At 38.0% G+C, this 21,861-nt stretch overlaps 1 protein-coding gene across 1 annotated transcript in view; it reads right to left on the bottom strand.

Moving 5' to 3' along the window:
* INSC (INSC spindle orientation adaptor protein) overlaps positions 1-21,861 on the bottom strand; it is a 114,687-nt gene that overhangs the window by 22,933 nt on the left and 69,893 nt on the right. The window contains exons 7-8 of the mRNA XM_075094711.1: positions 4,182-4,353; positions 1,937-2,115 (exon numbers count right to left, since the gene is read on the bottom strand). Coding sequence (XP_074950812.1) covers positions 1,937-2,115; positions 4,182-4,353 — 351 coding nt within the window. The remainder of the gene's footprint in view (positions 1-1,936; positions 2,116-4,181; positions 4,354-21,861) is intronic.

Here is a 21,861-nt window from a genome sequence, read left to right on the forward strand (position 1 = left end):
CTCTCTGGCTGAGTGTGCTTTCTTCATTGCAACAACTAGGCACAGAACAAATTAAAAAGCAATATATTCCATAAAACTGTCATTATTGGCAGACCACGCCCCTCCCCCAATATGACACTGAAACAAGTACCCTTTTGAAAGGTGGGCGATCTACTCAAACACACATTTGTTCAAGAATTCAAGGGAAGACTTCTCTTAAGGCTGTTGCATTACCGAAACTTCTTGACTAACAATACTGACAGCTCTTAAAGACAAGATGAGCAGCACTCAGATTCTGCCTGAGCATCAGGTGCTCAGTAACAGAACAACACAAGGCAGGATTTCATAGTCTCCTTTGCTGCAGAAATAACAAGAGGTCAGCTCAGAAACTTACTGCAGCAGAAAACATCACACCTTTCTGATCTAGTTTTTCATTCCAAGAAGGAATGTAAGGGGTTACTGGGGATGAAATCACCTCAATTCTTGGAAGGAAGCCATTCAGTTCTCTGTTCCTCTAGCTAATGAGATGTCCTGCAAGCTGCAAAAGGCCTGGAACTAGTCTGTTACCTAATAAAGTCATACATATTTCTTTAAATGTCTGCCTTCCTCATACAAAGAAGGGGCTTGCTATGCTACCCACAGAGCAAACTGCAAACTCACAACTGACAGCAGAATTAAGATGAGAGCATAAATAAATAAGGAAATCAAAACCATAAGAGCTTACAGGAGGAATAAAAAAGAGAACATGAAGAATTGTACATATGTAATAATAGTATACATCCATGTCAAACACCACAGCTGATGTCCTTGACTTTGCCCAAAAAGCAATATAGTAATTATGGCTTAACTTCATCTTTTCATAAACACTTCTGAGCTGGAAAACTCCTGAGTGCTCTTAATATAAGCTAAAGCAGCCTTAGTAACCCCTCTAGAACACCAATAATCTGTTTCTAAGGTCCCGTGTACCTTGATTTCCATGGCCTGGCTCCTGTTGAAGGGTACACAGAATTTTCTGTGGCAGTGCAGATCCCAAGTCTATCGTAAATCATCTTGGGACTACTTCAGAGGTGGGAAGGGGATGGGCTTGTAAGGCCTGAATTATGGACTTTTAGTTATATTCGCAATGTCTCATAAACAGAAGTAGGTTAGCAAAGCTGACTAGCAACCTCCATCCCTCAGTAAGAGCTACTGAAACCCTCAAACCTCATACTTGTTACTCTGCTGAGGTGAAATTCATCACTGAGATGCCAAGCGAGCAGTGCCTTTGCAGCACCCCATTGCATGGCGGTACCTGACAGGAACAAAAGAATTCCTTCTGACTTCATCTATGCATTAGCACAAGCCGTCAATTTTCTGTGTCTCCTTACTAAAAAAACTGGTGAAAAAGAAAGGGAAATGCAAAAGTACATCAGCAGTATTTGCCAGTAAAACTTGCAAACCATCTACCACGCAGTTAGGACTTGATCCAAAGCCCACCGACGTCAATGGGCTGAGGATCAGATCCTTATTCAGCTTTTGGAGCTAATTTATCTTTGAACTGACAATTGTATATTTAGACTGCAGTCTCCACATATATATATTCTATCTGCCTCAAAGCTGTGTCCAGTCACAATTCCAGTCCAGTTTTGAATACCTCCAAAGATGAAGTTTCCACAGCCTCTCTTGGCCTCTGTGTCACTGTTTGGCCATCTTCATGATGAAAAAAAAAATTAGCATCTTAGAAATATGGAACTACTTTTTTTTTTTTCCAAAATCACATTAAATCTGTCCTATTTCATAGTTCTCATAATAAAAAGGAACAGAAGCAGATAAAGAAAGAGCCATGTATTGAACAGAAACAAGAACGGAAGACGTGAAATCAACTTAGATTTGACTACATCAAAACAGCCATAGATCTGAAAACTGTTGACTTTTACGCAAATGTGCTCAGACAGCATCTTGCTGAGAAACTGCTCACCTGATCTCGGGAGTATGGAGTATCCACTATGTGTTTGTCTGAACATGCTGCTAGAAGAATCTTCATTGCATTTAACTGGAGCAATATTTCACAAGCCATGGTATCAAAGAAAGTAATATTGGCAAGAGCTGCTGAAGCCAGCAGGAAAACTTCACCAGATGAGGCTTCTTGGCACAGTTCTAGGAATACAGAAAATAAGTTGAATAAAAGTCATTCCCTCACTGCAAATAAAAAAAAAAAGTGGTTAGGTGTTTCAAAGCAATATTTAAGCATCTGCAACTTGCGTTAGTAATCTTACTATATAAGACCAAGTTCATAATCATCAAGATAAAAAATAAAACAAAGCAAAGAAAATAATCCTAATTTTCTCAATTATGTAATATGTCACACTGTTAGGATGTTTTATAAAGGATATTAACATTAGGTACCTTCATCTGAACCACAGAAGCAGGGGAAGATGGTAAATATGAACCTAGACACCAAGTGTTTCTAACATTCACCTAATTAATGAGATGATCTACCTAGGATACCATTCTACAGGGAATACTCCACTGAAAGTTGTTCACCATAGAACTTGATATAACTAAATAAAATTAAATACAGGAGGCAGAAGGCCAACAGTAACTGATCCATAAGAGAATAATTCTGCTATATATTTGATTCTTTAGAATAAGATACATATGCATGTTGCCTATCTCTAAACCTGTTTCTCTATAGTTAAAGATCATCCTGCATATTTTCCAGTTTCGGTAAGAAGTGCTGAAGACTCAGCTCCCTTTAAATTCCTTGCATACATTTATTTGAACTAAGATCTGAATCACCTGGTAATTGGATTTCAGCATGGTTTAGAAACTAAACATATTACAGTAATTCAATTACTGAGTTATAAATATTACAAGGAAATTGGTGTGTGATTATTGAAAGGGCTCTTCCAAAGTTATACATGTTCTATTTTTAATGGTCACATTTCTCGGGCAGAGTATACAATTCTAAAATTCCTGTGGAACTTAAATAGTGACAATCGGGGAAATGCTCCACCTGCTAAGATCTTCTGGATAGGCTGTTCAGATTGTCCTTTGACTGTGATAATAACCTGGAAAATCATCTTAAATAAGTCAGGCCACATGCATCCAGCAATCTAGCTACAGGAGAACCAAGCTCAGCACAGGTTAATTCCACCCACTGGATTCAGGACAGGTTCGGGGCAGAATCTTCAATATCTGCTGATGGACAGTACAGTCATCAGGAATAAATTGTTTCCTTGATTTCTGCAGCACTAGTTCTGTTTGGGCGTATCAAAGAATGCCTAAATACATCTCAGCTAATTCTCAGCCACTGCACAATCCTCAAGCACTGGCGCTACTATACTTTTTTCTTGTTCTATTTAAGAAAAAAAAAAAAACAAACCCACCGTAATAACATTCATGAAAATTGAAGTGCTGTAGTTTAGCTCTAACCATTGGGCTCAGTAGAGAAATATCCAGACCTATTGATCTATTATACATGAGAAATCAAACCAGATGGCCCAGACTGTTCTTTCTGACATGAAGCTCTGGGAGACTCTGAATTTCCAGATCAGAGAGAGGAAGAGAATGCTTGACTGAAAGCTTCTGGCATTTGAGAAGGATGGAGTACAGTGCCAGAAATAAGAGATTCCTCTCTTTAGAGAGTCATGAGAAATATCATCTTATTTTTCTGAAGTGTCCTTACTGACCCTGGTTAAGGAAAAGCTTGCTGTTACCTTTGCCTCATTTTACCATAGATCAGAGGCCTAGACAAGAAAGGCAGATCTATTATTTTCTTGTAACAATGCCCATAAATTATATGATACTGTACTTTTCCTCTGAAGTATCATACAAATGTAGGTGCAGTGGTGAGCTTGAGTTCTAGCAAGTTTAAAAAACACAACAGGCATAAAGGTTAGCAGCTATTAGAAACTGCTCTTTTACCGACAAACATGGGAAAAGATGATACTTTGGTGAGACATTTCTGTGGCTGTAATGGTAGAATTTCACACAGATATTATTTTGACAAATATGCATAAATTCTATTCAAATATGGATTGGAGTAAAAAATATTATGCAATTGCAGAATGCTCTGATTCAGAATTAAAACTGACTGAGCGCTTTTATCGGTTAAGGAAAGAATGGCAAACATTATTTAGGGAATATTTCTAATGAAAGGAAGCCCTACTCCACCCTGTCATTTTAACTGGAAAGGCTCAAAAGCCCTATAAAGAACTTACTGACAAGTGCTGTTACAATTTCTTCCATATTTTCCAGAAAGCTGCTGAGATGCTGAGTGAATGTGAGATGTGGAGATGTGATCTGTGCAATTACTGCTGCTGCTTCTGCATGAGTAGCTTCAGAATGGGTGCTGTCAGTAAGAATGTCAGCCAGGCACAGTATCCCATCAACCTATGGAAAAACAATAGTTATAGCTTGGAAATACTTCAGGAAATACTTTTTCAACCGAAGATGGGTTTATAGTTCTCTTTTCTTGGCTATTGCTAAACTACTCAGTTTATTTTCAACAATGACTTAAACCTTGTGGCATTTAAGACATAGGGAGTTTCAATTTAGCAAATACAAATGAGTTCAGCAAAGTTTGTTGACCAGCAAAAGGTCTTGCATTTCCTTCTCCCGTAATGGTCTGCTGAATTGATTTTGGTCAAACAAACAAGTCTTTTCTGACAGTCGTCTCAAGTTAAACCAAGTCAATCCAAAAATAAGCTCTGATAAGGAAATGCTAACAGCCACTGCCTTGTCTGGGTGTCTCTCACTACAAGACCTAAGCCTGAGTGTGCAGTAAATTCTTCAGAGACATTTTTTTTTGCCACCTTTTTCTGAATTTTTCACAGAGCCAATGCAGGATCCAAAAATCCTATTAAGGAGAGACCCTGACCAAACTGCACCTGATGAGCTTGCACAGCTATCACATTAAAACTAATTCCCTATATCCTTTGCTTACTTGGAAGAGAAACAGAAAAATTAGTAAAATGTACATAACTTTATGCTTTTAGAGTGTCTGAAGTGTTCTGAGCTCATTCCTTACACAGTTTAGGCAGACACATCATTTATGCAAACTTTGCTCTGGATTAAAGGAGACCCATTGCAAAACAAGACTGCAACAGACCATAGCCAATGGGAGAGCGTAAACTGCAGAAACAAATCATGTGTTAAGAGCCAAACCCGGCAAATGAAGGTCCTCTGTAGACAAGGACATAATCTGTGAACTTTCAAATTAATAGGACTATGCTTCTCTCCTTGTTTAACATATCCCTGAATAATCCATCACATTGTCAAGCAGGTAGGTAGATGTCCTTAGAGGGACAGAGCATGTAGATTTATGTAATTAATTATGGACATGTTTATGTCAAATCCACATAAATTCACTAATTAAAATCTTTATGAAAATGAAACTAATGTAACTATAGGACAGTTAACAAATGATCAGAGCTTTTAGAAATTTCACTGAATGACTGGTTTAAAAACTGGCCTTATTTATTTATTTATCTGAAGTTCTGAAAAAGTGTGGGGTCAGTTGCCTTATATGTTGCTTGGACACTTTATAGATACAAAGAGGAGTTATGAAGGCTTAGCACTGAAATATACTTTAACAGTCAAACAAAAGCAAACCCACATTTGTGTTGTACATTCACCAAGAATTTTTCTTAGGTCTGTTGTTCAGACTGCATTCTCTGTCTATTCAAAGCTTCCTCAGAACATGCACATTAAGTCTTATCCATTATCTCCACAAAGGATATTTTATTTGCATTTTTGTTAGTTATTAATACAGAATATTGAGTTATCTTAATTACTTATCCTGTGATGGGCATGAATTAAATTATTTGGTAAGCACTGACAGTTACTGCATTTTACAAGAAAAGCTCTCAGATTGATGGGAGCAAAAAGCTACCCTCTTGAAGATCATTCATGGGAACGCACTTTTTAATAGGCAATAGACTATATCATTGGAACTCTAATAACATAGATAAATACAAAAGAAATTATATCTCTATTTTCCCTCAGATTACAAATGGGATTTAGTATAGAAGCTCAAGTACTGGCAAGAAGAGGAAGAATAAATTTTCAACGTTAAACTTTTTCTTGACAAGCTTTCAACATTAATCTACCTACAGCAAAATATTTCCTCCTGGTTATGGCAGAATTCTACAGCTTGAAACAGCAGATTCACATAATTCACTTGGCTTCAAGGTATATTAATAGATCTCAGTGTCAAGAATTAATAGATGTCCTCACAAGATGATTTAGTAGCCAAAGTGTGCTAGACAATATCATATGCAAAAACCCCCAACTTTGTCACCTTGAAACCTCCTCAGATCACACCTTGTCTGGGGTCCAAAGGATGCTAATAACAACAGTCAGTATAAAAAGTTAAATATATTCCCAGGCATTCAAAAAATGCTTCACAAGAAACTTCTAAGATCTGCTAACAGGATACAGCACTCTTCAGCTCTAAATTGACTAGTTAAAATTCACTTGGCCAACTCTTACGACCTCGAAAAATGACTTTAGAGTAGTTTTATGCTGTTTCTGAACAAGTAATGGTTCTTGAAAGACAGGTACAAGCACATAGTCAGATTTTTCCATCACCACTGATCGTTTATATCTATGCTATAAAATACAAGCTTCTAACAATAAAAGGGCTATACTCAACTTTAAAATTACATATTTGATTTTTTTATTTGCTAAGTAATTGTTTTTGGAAATCAGGAGTTGCTGAATTGTAAATAGAAGTGGATATATGTTTTTATTCAGCATAAAGATAAAATACATATTTTGGATCCATGAAAGCCAGCACTAGTTAGTTTCTCTCCTTTCTATTCAGAATCATGTAAAATACTAAAAAATTCAGCCTGGAATTTGCTATATACACATTTGTCTCACATCTTAAATATAGAAAATAAAATAATTCCACTCCAGCAGGCAACCCCATTTATAAGTGTCTAGCAATAAATTTTAAAATGACAGGGGAACAATCTAATAAAAGCACTTTAACATCCAAAAAGAAATTGCTGCTCAAAGCATTTTTATAATTAGCTTTCACACTGAAAGGAACTTTGGATGGCTGCCCTGTTTTCTGTTTAATTTTGGTGAAGTAATCAGCTAAATGTCAAATCTGTTCATCACCTTGGCAATACAAAAGAACCAGTTAGCCAGATAATGCAAACAAATGAATTCCATGAATGCAACAAGGTGCTGTGTGGACCCTGCATTTGAGGAATGGCGTTCAGTAAATGCTTAATCACTAATATTTCAATATTGATAACTGGAAAAATGCCAGGAACTTACATCCTTACGAGCATAGGCCTGTTATAGAAACTTAATCCAAGTGACAAAATAAATACGTGACCTCTTTACTGCATAGTTCAGGTCTTCTGAATGGAAATAATTTCTTTTCTCTGCAACAGGAATGAATGAGTTCTGGGGCAGCCCTCTTCTTTCTTCAGTATACCTGTTCTTCCTCCTAAAAATATTAAATAAAACTAGGCATCTGTTAAAGATACCAATACAGAACTTGGGATGAATTGTATTAAGGAATTCATGATTTGAAATATTACACACGACAACAATCTTAACTATCTGCTTTCCTCAAGATGGTTCAAGGCAGGCTTTCCATGCCACTCCAGGAACCAGGACTCATTGCCTTCTGTAGGGGAATAGACAGGGATCGGCGACCGGAAGATCACGGGATGTGACGGAAAGATAGACTCCTCCCCATAGGAGTGGCAGGAACAGGAAGCACAAGAGCTATATAAGCGTGTGACGCAGCTAAATAAACGGACATTTTGCATCCATCATATTGATGTCTGTGCATCACTGTCCCCAGGGTGGGTAGAGCCCTGTGTCCCGGAGATATGCGGCCCAAGATAAGTTCTCCCATAGAAGCGTACAGCAACACCTTCTTTTCAATGTCTGTCTTCATTTGTATAAAATGCTGCTGAAGGCCTTTTCTCACACTATGACTTTCTCTAACATTCCTGTCTGCCCACTCTTAACACTCAGATGATCTCTACATATTGGTAAACTTTCTGGAAAGTTTTTTTGCATTCTCTAAACTGATCTCCCAAGTCATCTTGCTGAGATTGCAAAGCCTTACAGGCTATCGGCTGATTTCCCACTGTCAAATCCATGGATAACACTATCAGCCTACAACTAGGTGCTTCTGGAAAGCAGCATCAGTGGGTTCCAAACGGTTTTAAAGGAAGAATGGAAGGGAGATGCTGAGATCCAGATATAAGATGGCAAATGTGGAAACAAAATCACAAAGGAGATTCCTTCTTAAACATTGTCTCAACCTTCCCAGGAGGGCAGAGGAGGATTTCAAAAGCAGAGGCTGCATCAAACAGTCAAGAACTGACAGATCAGAGTTGTGTTTGGTTTATCCTTTCACACATGCTGTGTATTAGCACCTTCAACTTGAAGCTAAGGACAGGTTAACTCTATAGGTGAAGACATGAACATTAGCAGACTAGATAGAAACTGCATAGCTGGATAAAAAACCAAACACATTAGAATTTATGGGATAAAGAAGAGGGAGACAGAGAAGGAAGGAAGGAAGGAAAAATCATATTCAGAAAATGTTTGGATCACCTGCTCAGCATTCTTTAAACACAATCTACTTCACTCGTCAGACCATCACATGAACCATAAAGTCACCTCACTATTCTACAACTCCATCCAAAATGTCATCCAGCAGAATTGATGTACTGATATTTTGAATTCCTGGTCATCAAGGCTGAGGCATATCCTATGTCAACTTCTGTAACTTATTCTGCACCTGTATAAGGCCTACAAGTCTTGTTTAATTTCTACATTGAAAGAAAGGAAGGAAAAAGGACAAAAGTATTCTACCCTGCCCACAATGATCTTTCATATTTGAACAGTTGCCCTGCCAAGTTCTCTGCAGATAAAAACTGCCTTAGCTCCACTAACTGAGAACTGTGCTGATTTATACCAGAATAAGATTTGGTCAGCTATTTTTGAAGTGAGATGATATATTTATAGAGTGATGCCATTAAAATTTCCACAAATACTATTCCAAGTAATCAAAGCTACTGCAGCAATTCTGTGACAGCATCAGTGACCAGTGGACATAACTGCAATGATTTTTATAACTACTGCTGTACAACAGTGGCCATGGAACCTCATTTATAAGCCATATTCTATACTCTACAGAACAGTGTGGGGCTGAATAAAGATTGAAAGTTTCCCATATCAGCAGCTTTAAAACTGCTGGCAGCAACCTTAACTTTGAATCTAAATTGGCTGTGAGTGGGTGCTTTGGTTCATGGCAACATCAGCTAAGGCTTCCCTTTTAAACTTCCCTCCTTCAGAATGTGGTCAAGCTAATGAAGAGGTATTTGTTCTTCCTTGCATTCAGCCATCAAGGGGCAGCGTGAAGATGATCTGATCTATATGAGGAATATTGTTATATGGCATGAAAAAAAAATCTCAACCTTCTCCCCCCCACTCCCTCCCCCCCCAAAAAAAAAGAGACGGTTGGCTGTATCAGCTTGAGGGATGCACTAAATGTGGCAATGACTAAGTAGCAACCTTGCAGCCATGCTGTAGGAAAAAACAAATTGCAGAGCAAGATGAAATAACAAGTTCCTAATTCCGGGCTAACTAGGATTGAAAGGGTAAATAGTATGTAAACCTTTTCTCCCTATGAAACCTAGGGAAAGCAGTCAAGCAGTCACTTCACAGTGCATGTTCTTTGGCACTCAGAGATGCTCTAAGCTTGTTGCAGATAAAAAGTACAACTGTTTGTCAAAGAGGTAATAGAGAACAAGTCATTTTACAGAAAGGATGGACAAAATCAATAAGATTGACTTCCAGACATCTATCTTGTCTTTGCTTCAAGAATAAGGGAATAGCTGGCTTTGAACTCCCTCAATTTTGAGGACTGGTAAGAAGGGTAAGACAGTTTTTTAAAGTATTATTTCTGTAGTCAATAAAAGAAACAAGGTGCTGCACTGCTATTAGCCTAGCAGTTCACATACTCTCACTCCCATAAGTCACAACTTACATTGCTTCAAAACACTCTCTACAAACATAGGTAAACCACCCAAGGATACATTCAACTTCCCTGATCTACTCCTCACATGCCTCCAGTTCTACAGGATAGCTGTTGAGTGGCTACGAAGGGCAGAAGGAGAAGAGACTGCAATGGAATTCACTTGCAGTGATATAGAAGTCACCTGTAGTTCAGATCCTTCTACTCAACCACTGCTGGTGTTTATAGAATTGGGATGCATTGATAAAATAGAAGGAAAACTGCTGAGCACAAATGAGTATGGTGGTTTGGAAAACAAAAGACATTTTCAATGGCCTTTGCACTCAGCATTTGTTACATTCTTGTTCTGTCACAGCTAAAAGACCGTCACAATAATGACTGTGTTATCTGTAATCTCAGAGGCATATAAGAGGGGAGAATTATTTGTGTTCACGTATGATAGAGATTAAATTCATGTTATATGACACATGACAAAAGCCAAAGTTTTCTCAGGTTCTTTTGCCCTACATTTTGTTGGGCTGAAGATACTGGCTTGGTTTTAAGTTGCAGAAATCTATTCCTATTTGTAGGACGTTCTTGATATCTGCATTACAAGTTCCGGAAAGTATATGCTTGCTTCTTCTAAATAATGGATAAGGCTTCATATACTATACTTTGGGGTCTGAATTCATTAAAATGAAGCCACACAAGGCACAAAAAGGACTTGGCAACAAGATGAGAGGAACTGTCATGTGTTATATAAGAATGCTGAACAAGATACTGGGACCTGAAGTCTGAATTAGGGAAAGACAAACATTAGTAGTTTCCACAGAGCCCTCATTTTTATTTACCCTGGGGGATCATAGTCTGAGAAAAATAAAAAAACCCACCTCAACTATTCCTATAAACAAACAGGGGCTTCAGGGTTATGCATAGCAGGGCACTCCAGAAAATGAGATGTGCTCACTGAAAAAAACATGCTCCGATCATCTAGTTTTAAATAAATAATGTCACAGACACTTCATCGCATGAGGGCATATTCTGAAACACCTGGTGTCTGGCATTTAAAAACAAGAACACTCTTTCAACATGTTTGATTACTTTGTATCATTTAGTTTTTGGTGTGCCACCATGGATTTTATTTTCAAGAAGTGTCTGTTAGTGTACCTCTTCATGAGAAAAAAAAAAATCCCATGCACACCACATTTTTAGAGGACCCTCTTCATCTGTTACAATAATGAGAATGTGCCTCTATCCAAAAAGAGCAGCATGGAGGTCACAGCCAGAGAATCAGTCATTATCAGCTAATCTAACTCTTCATAGTGTCTTTCTTCTCTCAGGAAAAGTATCTAATAATCTTCCTGCTAGAATTCTGGATGTGTTTAAGTCAGTGCTTTCAAACCTTAACATGATTGTGCTAAAGCATTAATAAAAGGGCTTATTATTATTAATTATTACTGTAATTTTGCATACAACCTCTCCTTTCATCAGATTAACATTCTTGAACAAATCATTACACCATGAAGTTAGAAACAAACATAACCCTACCCTATGCTCAAAGTATGACAATGAAAACACCACAGCAGAAAGTAGAGAGTTACATTAGAAAGTTAGAGAGAGTGAATGAGCAATGGAGATAGCACAGGATGTCACTTTTTTAACTATTACTTTAAACATGAGATTCTGCAAATGCATTCAGAAACAGATCCTTATGCAAAAAAAATTTCATGAAAATATTTCTCATTTCAACAGTGTCGGTTTGTTTAGCCTAAAAATTATCCAGAGTGTCTGAAATGCAAGGCCTCTATGGTATTTGAGTCACAGGTACACTGATTAAACGTACCATAACAGTAAGATAGATATCTAATAGAATGTATTAAATATATACAGCAACTCGTTCAGAAAAAATGCTTTTAAACTTAAACTTATATAATTGCCAAAACTGACTCAGTGCTTCAGACATGTTGTTCTCTCTAAAACTTTTTGTTGCTTTTAAGGAAAACACAACGAGGCACCAAAAGTTAATACAGTTGTTTGCTACATTCATTACTTCATAATGGCTGTTGAATTATTTGAATAAATTAAGAATAAATAAATAAATAATATACTATATAATATTAATTAATAAATAAATTAGCTCCAGAACTGACTTTGTGTGTGCCAGATTTTTATTGGCAGAGAATTTTTACAAGCAAGTTATAGAGCTTTATGATAGCCATTTATAATGAAAACACTCACAGCACTTTAGCTATAAAACTTTTAGTGAGCAACTCAATAAAGATCCATTCGTGTTGTAATAACAACAGAGGAAATTGCTACCCTTATTCAAACAAGAATTTCAAAAAGCAAAAAAGTAGTAGTTTTCATCTGGTGAAAATTGATGCAACTTTACTGGCTGCAGCAGACTCAAGCTATTTGGTGCTAAGATTGCTCTCCTGACAGATAGGGAAATCTCCTTGGGTCTCCTACAAACATTGATTTATTTCTATGACTGCAGTGGCAATAAAATAATTTCAGAATTGCTTTAAGCATAAGAAATCCAAGTTTAAGATCATCTGTTTGCATGGAATCTTTATGAGCAGCCAGAGGTCTATTATGAGCCATCAGGTAAAGTGATCTCAGAGGTTTTTTCCTCCATTAACACCTCCCAGTACTGCTCTTTGGTCAAATACAGTTGCTATATTGATTCTATATTAGAAGAAATAAGGACAATGCTAAGAGGCTGACAGAATGGAATATTTTTGCAAGCTGAATTTTGACTTCTTCTACTCAATGTTGTTTGCTGCCTTTCCAGGTCTCAACATAAATAAGCACCCTTATTGAGGATAACAAACATATATATTTAAAGTTAAGCTACTGTTTGAACACTGCATTGAAGAAGGAACAAAACCACATATTTGTTTACACTTCCTATTGATGTTACTTTTTCAGTAAGCAAAGATAGCACTTTTGTACAGGGGCAGTTCCAATCTGCTTTCAAAATCATATCTGCAAGTCAAGCTTATTTTCATAAACTGATCTCACATCAGAAAACCATGTCAGAACTCACTGAAATTGAATTTACCTAGTGAGCAGATTCCAGCTTCAATAGCCCAGGAACTTCTCTGGTTATATTAGATGGAAAAATGTGTAAGCATTGTGTTATGGCAAAGATAAAACCTCAACTCACCATATTTTACCTAAGAAGCTGCATAGATGTGGGAAAATAAGCATGTTGTTGAGGAAAGCCCCAAATACTGTTCTGATTCTGTCATCCAGTCACTGTCTGTTTTTCTAATAGTGTCCCTAATTTATGAGTCAGTTCGTTCACTCTTAGAATAATACTCATAAGAGATGTTATGACAGAAAGAACCTAACAACTAGCAAGTAGTTCACTTCACATAAGCAGTAAAAACACTAATTCCATACTCCAAACCAACCTAATCCTCCAGATCTGTAAAGCCCAAGTCTGGGCTAGAAATTTCACGTGATCAGGCTTCATTCTGCCACCTGCCAGCCCATAAACAACACAAAAAGAACCACCACAGCTCTCCACAGAACAGTACTGGGCTTCCCCTGGCTCCAGGAGAGGCTCCCAGGACCTATTCTCTTCCGTTTCAGAGGGAAGTACACATAACATCATGGGACATCTAGAAGAGATACTAGAAAATGGTGACAACTAGAAAACAGGGGTATAAACATGTCACTCTGAAATCAGAACTACCGAACCCTTGCAGCCAAAGAACATAACTTTAGATCAAAGTATACCAAACTTGTAGAAAATGTTCAAATTCTCTTAAAGATCCAAGAGCCTGGGAGAAAGAAAATGCTGTTTTGAAGGACAGCGCCTTGCTAGGCACTAGAACGAAATAGTGGCGTACAGGATTCTCTCCTGAGACGTGCTTGCAGTGCACTCTCCCTTTCCAACAGCACTAACAAACAGAATAAACGTCATTTGCCTGAGAATCTATTTTAGAATAATTCAGATTGTAAATAAAATATTAAAATGGAAATATTTTTACAACACTTCAGCTCTACAGCTGACAAAGAACAAAAGGAAGAAATAATTGGGAACATGTTTCTATTTATATTAGGGTTGGAAGCTCTTTCAGCCACCTCTCTCAGTACAGCTGTGTCCAGCTTCATTGGGTAGCAGGTAGATCCCTGGTCACATTCTTCTTACCCTTGGGAAAGTGTTGCACAAGACTGACCTAGCACTGTAAGCGACGATAGCAACTGCTAGGGAAAAGCCAGTGGAAAATCTGTGATTTATCACTCCCGCTATTTTTCACCAGAGGTGAGTTCAGCATATTTTTGAAATTTACTTTGATTAATGTCTGATGAAGAAAGAAAGCTATACAAAACAAGACTTAACATAAACAAATTATGCCAAAATCAAAGTCAACAAGGATCTGGGTAGGGGGAGGGTGTGTGAGAATAATCAGTGCAAATAATTTTTAAAAATAACCCACACATTTTATTCTTGCTTATCACTAGATTAGTAGACTCCAAACAAAAAGTTCAGGCCAATATCTCTTACACATTTTCTTTTGCTCTCTACATATAACTTAGAGATGTTCTAGTACAGATCATTCAAAACTTTGTCTTGGACTGAGTCTCTGGTGTGTGAAGAACCACCATCTCTCTCACTTTCCATGAACAAAGAGCTTAGTTTCACAGAAAATGTGTGAAATGTGCCTTGCAATTCAGGCACATTAATCATGTGACAAACAGAAGTCTTATTGTTCCCCAGTGAAGTTAGGAGCCATCAATAAAAGTCTTTCCACAGGTTCAAGACCTAGTTGAGCTAAGAACTGTTCCGTGTCCCATATTTTCCCAAATTTCACAGTAGGTCTTTACAGTTACAGATACTCTCAGACTGCCTAGACACCTAGATGTTCTTTCTGCAGTGTCTGTTTAATAACCTATACAACAGTTGTTACATTGAACAAGTGGGCTTTTGTTTTCAAAGTATTTATAGAATTGGCAGTTCTTGAATAGACTTTGTGTGTGCGTCTGTGTGTGTGTGTACGTACAATAGTTAGACTCACAGGGTTTTGCTGGGTGACTATACATTTACCCAGTACCCAAATCAAATACCAAAAGTAATTATCTCCATATTGTTCCACATCAAAATCATTTCCATATTGCCAGTAGCAAAGATAGCAGCAACACCACTGGAGTACTCTAATTAAATGCTTTCACTCAATGCCTTCTAGCGGTTCTTCCAGAAAGCTTATGGACAAAAGTTTGTCACAACAATGTGAAATTTTGTTAACCGTGAGAGCTGTTAAATATCAGTATATTTACTAGATGTGTCTTCACAGTCCCAAACCAGCTAGGTTACCATTCGTATGTACATGGTATTGCCCTTGAATATATACACGTTTTAAATGTGTTTCCATCTTGCTTTTCTTCCCTGGCACTGTTATGTCATTCTTAGAAGTTACAATGACTGGTTGATAATTAGAGAGTACCACTTTTACATTCAACATTCAGACCCCAAAGAGAACACGTATATTTATAACAGCACTCAGACTTCAGCAGAGCAATGCAGAGGGGTCTTTTAAGTCTTTTTCTAAAACACTTTTTAAACTACTTTGTAAAGCATCTCTTATCATGCATCCAGGGAATTTTAGAAACAACACATTTGCTTCTAATTAACTGTTGATTTCCATTTATATTTTCTCAGGTCTAAAAATCCATTAACTTTGAACTCTAGAGACTCATTAATCACATCACTGAGCAAAGGTACCTTTGTAGCAAAGTAGACGCAAACTACCTTCTAGATGGTCCTTGCCACTGCAGAAAGCTAAGGCTTCCCGCTCATTATGCACAAAGCCTGCAGGGCGTGTCTTTTTCATTTCCATTGCTAGCCATTATGGACTAGTAGCCCAGCTGCAACAGAGATATTGGCTGAGCTTTTATGGACAGCTATGGCTTAGATCCTTCGTTGTCTTACTGAAGAGCACCATTAACCATAGGTAAAATACAGACCTCATTACATACCAAGATGAATGGCCAAGGTAAATGCAAAACAGTACCTACTCCAAAGCCTGAAGGATTTTAAAGGAAAGCGCAGTTATGTTTCTGTTCTAAACAGCTGGCCACAAACCGTTCTGCTTAAAAAAAATAAGGTGGGAGGGGGCGGGAAGTTTATTGAGCTTGAACAAATTATCTTTCTTTCTTAATTCAATTGTAAATCTTAATCCATGTTACTGAAAAGGTCTTTGTTTATTATATCCTTTCCCCTCTCTCTCACTAGGTTATTTTCTCTTTCCTGCAACTCTGAAATACCATTTATTGGTGTAGGCTTGGCCTGGCTGCCTTCTTTTTAGGATTAGAAGTCAGCATTCATAGCTTTCTTTAAAAACTAGGAGTGAAAAGGAAAGAAAAAAGCCAGCAGCATCTCTACTTAAAATTACTTACTTTTCCATTACCACTTCCAGCAATTGCCATACTTTGTGTCTTTTTTTTTTTTCTGTGAGTAAAATCAATTGTAATTACATGAGTATGTCTCAATTACCTGTCCTTTTTTTGGGATGACAGTCTTAATCTGATTAACTGGACTTCTCTGTCCTAATGTCTTCTCCAATGCCCTATGTCCTAGGTCTCTTACCTTCTTCATACATTTTGTGGCAAGTCCTTCATTTTGACTAGTTCATACAAGACAGAAATCCTTCTAGCAGAGAAGTAGTAAAACTGTGCCAAAAATTAGATGCAAGTGTGTTATGTCATGTTTAAAGGAACTTGAAGGGAAGGTGAACCAAAGGGGAACAGCACACAGAACTTTTACTCGGAGTAACATCAATATCACTTGCAATACAACTTAGATGGCAGAGCCAGTACAGTAAAAGTGTAGAGTGTGCTTCTCAACATAATCTGACATAGCAGCACAGAAGTGTCATGGGCTGGGGAATTCAAACGCTGCTAGTTCCCTGGGGCACAAATCCTCAAAAATCCCCTTCTGAGTTAGAGGAAAAACAATTTGTTATAGCCTTTAAACACATACAGTAAATTCTTCTAACAGGAGGAGGAAGTCAAGAGACATATGGCTTCTTCTTGCATAAGTATTTCCTAGGTGTGATCCTGTGACTTGTAACCCAGTTCTTCTTCCAGGATACAGGACGAGATGGGAGTGATCTTTAGTGAGTAACAAAAAAAGTGTCTTATGGCTTTCAATAATTTTGCTCAGAACAAATCAATATCTAGCTCAAAAATAAATTTCAAACCTATTCTAATGGCTCTGATTTGCCTTCTTTTTCATTATCGTTTCTTCCTCAACCTAGACAGTTGGACAACATCGTGTTTGGATCAGCCATGAAGTTCACATAAGACATTTGAGGCAGCTTCTTACTCAAGTTATTTAATTTTGCTCTCACACCCTGTGCTATAAAATGAAGATAACAATCTACTTACCTACAGCCTCAGAATGCTTCGATAAATGCCATTGCAATGATGCTACCTATTATCATTAAAATAAGCTGTCATTTCTCCAGAAATTGTGAGAGTATATCTTACTCTGAATAGTAACCTAATCAACAGAAAGTCCTGGTGACTGAATGGGATCACTTGCAAAATATAATAATGCAACAGTGACAGAGAATGCACTTAATAAGGAGCCTCTTCTGCTTAGTGACTGTTGCACCTATGAAAACAATTCTAAAATGTGTAAATAAACTGATCCAACTTGTCATTCTCCCTTTCTTAAACTCTTTCTTGACTGCAAAACAACAGTTACTTGAACATGCTTTACTGCATCGAGCCTATCCTTGCATATCTAAAATAAGTCCCACATGGCCCAAATGCCAAAGCATCCAGTGCTTACAATGAAATGTTAAAATAAATGAAAAAAAAAAAAAAAAAGGGAGTAGAGGGTGCTAAATCAGTTAAAGGTGACAGTTTTCTAGGAACTCAGATCATCATCCTCATTAATCACATTTTTCTGATAATATCAGACACTGAGTAAGTGTGCAACCTGGAGCTGAAATCTAAGCTCAATACCACTAGGCGCACAGAAACATTATTCTAATCCATTCAACTCTCTTTGGTACTACAAGTCAGTTACTCCCAAAACCCTCCCCACAACTGTTTGCATTACATAACTCCTGAGAAAACAACATAGAGAGGATGACACATATAGCCTCATTTCCCATGAAGCATTGTGTTGACCAGCCTCATAGTAAATAATATATTCTTTAGAGAAATCTGATATTCCATGCGCATTGTAACTTATCGAGAACTCCACATCATGGGACTTTGATCTGCTTACAGCTTATTACTAATGTCCATTTGGTTTTGGTGGTGCTACTGTTAGCATTGCCTGGATTTAAAATGTGAAAATGTGCTCCCTAGAGACTTCCTTCCCACCTACATGACACGTCTGGCATTCCTCCTGTTCTCACTCCTCTCTCACACACCTTACAGCCTATTCAGACTATTGCATCTAAGCCCAGACAGCAACTGAATCAGGAGACATGCTTTCCTTCTGTTCTCCCTTGCACCCATGCACACATGCTGCTCTTCACTTTCTCTCCAAGCTTTTGAGGCTCGTACTGTCACTATTCAGGCAGTACTTTCAGGGCAGTGGGAGTAGAGGGCATTTTTCCCTCCACTCCCCAGGAATCTCTGGCATTAGATATTGCTTAAAGTTTGTGAACTGATGCAACTAAAGCAGAGGATCTATCCAGCAAGAAAAAGGCCCTCACACTATCCACAGTTTGTTGTGAATAGCTAGGTAAATATGTGGATAGCCTAAACTTTTCAAATTAAAAGCCAGGTTGACAGGTAAGAGTTCTTGATTTAGGAGAACTTTTAAGTTGTGCATAGCTTTGGTCCTCAGAGACCTACCTTCCCGAATCAATGCCTGCAGTCCTAAACTCGGCATAGATTTGGGCAAGCCTTACCCAATAGCAACAGAAACTTTGCTGTAATTCCAGCCTCCACTGGGTGCCAGTATTGCATAACGCAATGTATGGATTACGCTGCATGAATCAACAAATTGGCAAAAATTACTTTCAACCTGCACTTCACTCTCACGAAGTTTTCAAAACATATTCAGAGTTATAGCTCATTTTTTATGTCCTTAAAATGCCATATGATAATCCTTTTAGACAGAAATACAAGGAACACTACAGCTAAAAGGCTCAAAAGCAGAAGTGCTCAGATTCTTTCCTGATTTTGCACTTGAATAAGTCTTTTAGCCCCATGAGTGAATCTGTTCCTCCATGCTGACTGATAATCAACTCAGCACTCTAATTTGACCTATCTTTTTTAACCTCTGAAGGGACAATAACCACCTCTCCATCTAATGTGCTTTGATGACAGCTTAATTACCACAATGGTAAAACCTTACTACAAACCCATATACGACTCTAACAACATTTACTTAGTAAATGTTCTTAAAGTGCGTGCACGTCAGAAGGATGGCAGTAATGCTGAAAATACATTATCAGCCTACCTTTGAATTTAATGGCAATTAAATATTAGTTTTATGGAATGGATATAATTTCCATTTGATGGTCGGTGGATATCCACAACTTGCTAGATACCAAATTCCATTCTGGCGACTTAATCTGGAATCCAAATATATGGAACTTGAATGTTATGAATCACTTGCAAAAATTCTGGCCAGAAAATATAATCTCCTTTAGTCTATTTCACAGCATCGCTGCTCTTGGATTTTACTTTATTTCCTTTTCCCAGGCCTCTGATAACTAACTAACTAACTAAATAAATAAATAAATAAATAAATACTATAAAGATTTCATTTCAGTCTTACCTAATGGAAGATTTTGAGAGCTTACACCAAACATGAAAAATTCTTACAGGCAAGAGATTGTTGTGAAAAGATTCCATGCTTTCCTTCCATACTGGAATCATTTGTCTTACCCTTCATCTGAGAGTACTGGCATAACCACAATTGTTTCCAGTTGCTGAAGACGGGGGAAGCAATGTCTCAGTGCTTATGAAGCCTACCTTTATAACTTCTGGTCTTTCCTCTCACTCCTCTTAACACTCTTGTCTGGTTGACAGTCGGTGGCATTGGTAAGTACAGCCATTCATCTCTGAAAGAATCTTAGCCTTTTCCTAGCAGAAATCCAAAATACTTTCTTGAAATTCTGCTATATTCTGACACAGATTTTCCTGCAAATATAGGCTTATGTGACTCTTACATGACAACATCAGTTGTATGATCACAGAGATGGGCAAAAAGAGAGAACATGTAAGCAGCTGTCTGGCAGTACAGGCTCCTCTAGAGCAAAGAAGATATAGCAGTAAGAGAAAAAGAAAGAGACTATATGACAAACAGAAATCCACAGAAGCGGAGAACAAGTAGACTGAAACTTAATCTGACCCACAGTTTTTTCACAGCCAGCCAGTTTTTTCACTTGCACCGTGCAGCGAAACAGACCTGTGGTGCAGGTCTGCAGGCAACAGACAAGCCCAGTGCCCTGAAGTCTGGCTATTCCTGCATCGCTGAGAAACTCAGAAGTGGCTGTTTGTGGCTAACAAGAAACAGCAATTCATTTGGCAAGGTAAACTGCTAAGTTCAAGAAATTCACCCAGGGCAGGAAATAGAAGTACTTGCAAAAGGCGATCGAGACAGAGGCAGCGTTTCACTTTACAATAGCCCTGCTAGGGCTCTCTTCTCAGCATGCAGGCTGTTGTTTGTCAGACATGACAAGCTCTGCAGGAATGACTATCACCCACGTAGTTGCTCCCATTATGACTACTTATTGAATCATATTAAAAATAGCAACACGATAAAACAACTGTCTACCTGCTCTTTAAATTGATACGTGGATTTTAGACATACGGGTGTGGACGTAAAGAAAACGTCACAAATGGGAAGATGATCAGGTTTATAAATCAATTTGTGCTATCACAAAACTAGAAAATCCCTCTCTTTCCATTACAGCTCAACTGAAAATTTCTCAGCAGGAGAAAGACCCAGTGCTACTTCAGGAATCTAGAGCACGTATGTTCTTCCCTACTTCACCAAAGCCTAGGGAAACTGAATGTTCATAGCCAACAGAAAGACTTTCCAAAGGGGTCTTGTTCTGCCTTCAGAGTTCTTCAGAGCAATGGTCAGGCTACCAGAAGACTTCAACCTCAGCACTACTGTCTCATTTCACTTATTTGTTAGAGATTATTTTTTCTTTTCTTTTAGATTTCATTTTTCCCTTGTTTCATAAATGTTAATTAATCAGGGACTCTGGCCAGAAATGAAAGGACACTAAATGAATTTTATTTCAGCTAGTCATGGCAAACTGCAGCATTGCTCAGTACAGATGAAGATTCGGAGACAATAGACTGACCAGGTAATGATTTAATCATGTGCATGTGATGATGTCATCACATGCAGACCTTGCATGGCTCTAGCTGCACACCTTCACGTGACAAGGTCTCCAGTGGCATAGGATTTCAGCTTCAGTCCCATGAGCATCCAGCTCTGCATTGCCTTCAGAACAAGGATGGAAGACGCATATTTCCTTACCAAAAATGATGCACAAACAGGTGGGAGGAAAGGATATTAAGTCCTGGGGGACAGAGGCAATGCTTTTAACTGGTATCTCAACCACTCAAGTGTAACTAAGGACAGCAGTGTAGGACTAGTAAAACTAATGAGACATCTTCTGCTTTACAAAGATATCACTGTTCACAGGCCCTGAAGTTAAAAAGTAGGCTCTATCACGAGTTCTGTGTTTTAGAAGTACATGTCTTGCCTTTGGAGAATTCAGCTGCTACAGGAAGTTGCTTCCTTTTTCAGCAAGATTACAGAAAAAGTTAGAATTATAGAATGATAGAATAGTTTGGGTTGGAAAGGACCTTTAGAGGCCATCTAGTCCAAGACCACCGCAATGAGCAGGGACATCTTCAACTACAGCAGGTTGCTCAGATCCCCGTCCAACCTGACCATG

Source organism: Phalacrocorax aristotelis, chromosome 5, assembly GCF_949628215.1.
Source record: "Phalacrocorax aristotelis chromosome 5, bGulAri2.1, whole genome shotgun sequence".
Classification (NCBI taxonomy): Eukaryota; Metazoa; Chordata; class Aves; order Suliformes; family Phalacrocoracidae; genus Phalacrocorax; species Phalacrocorax aristotelis.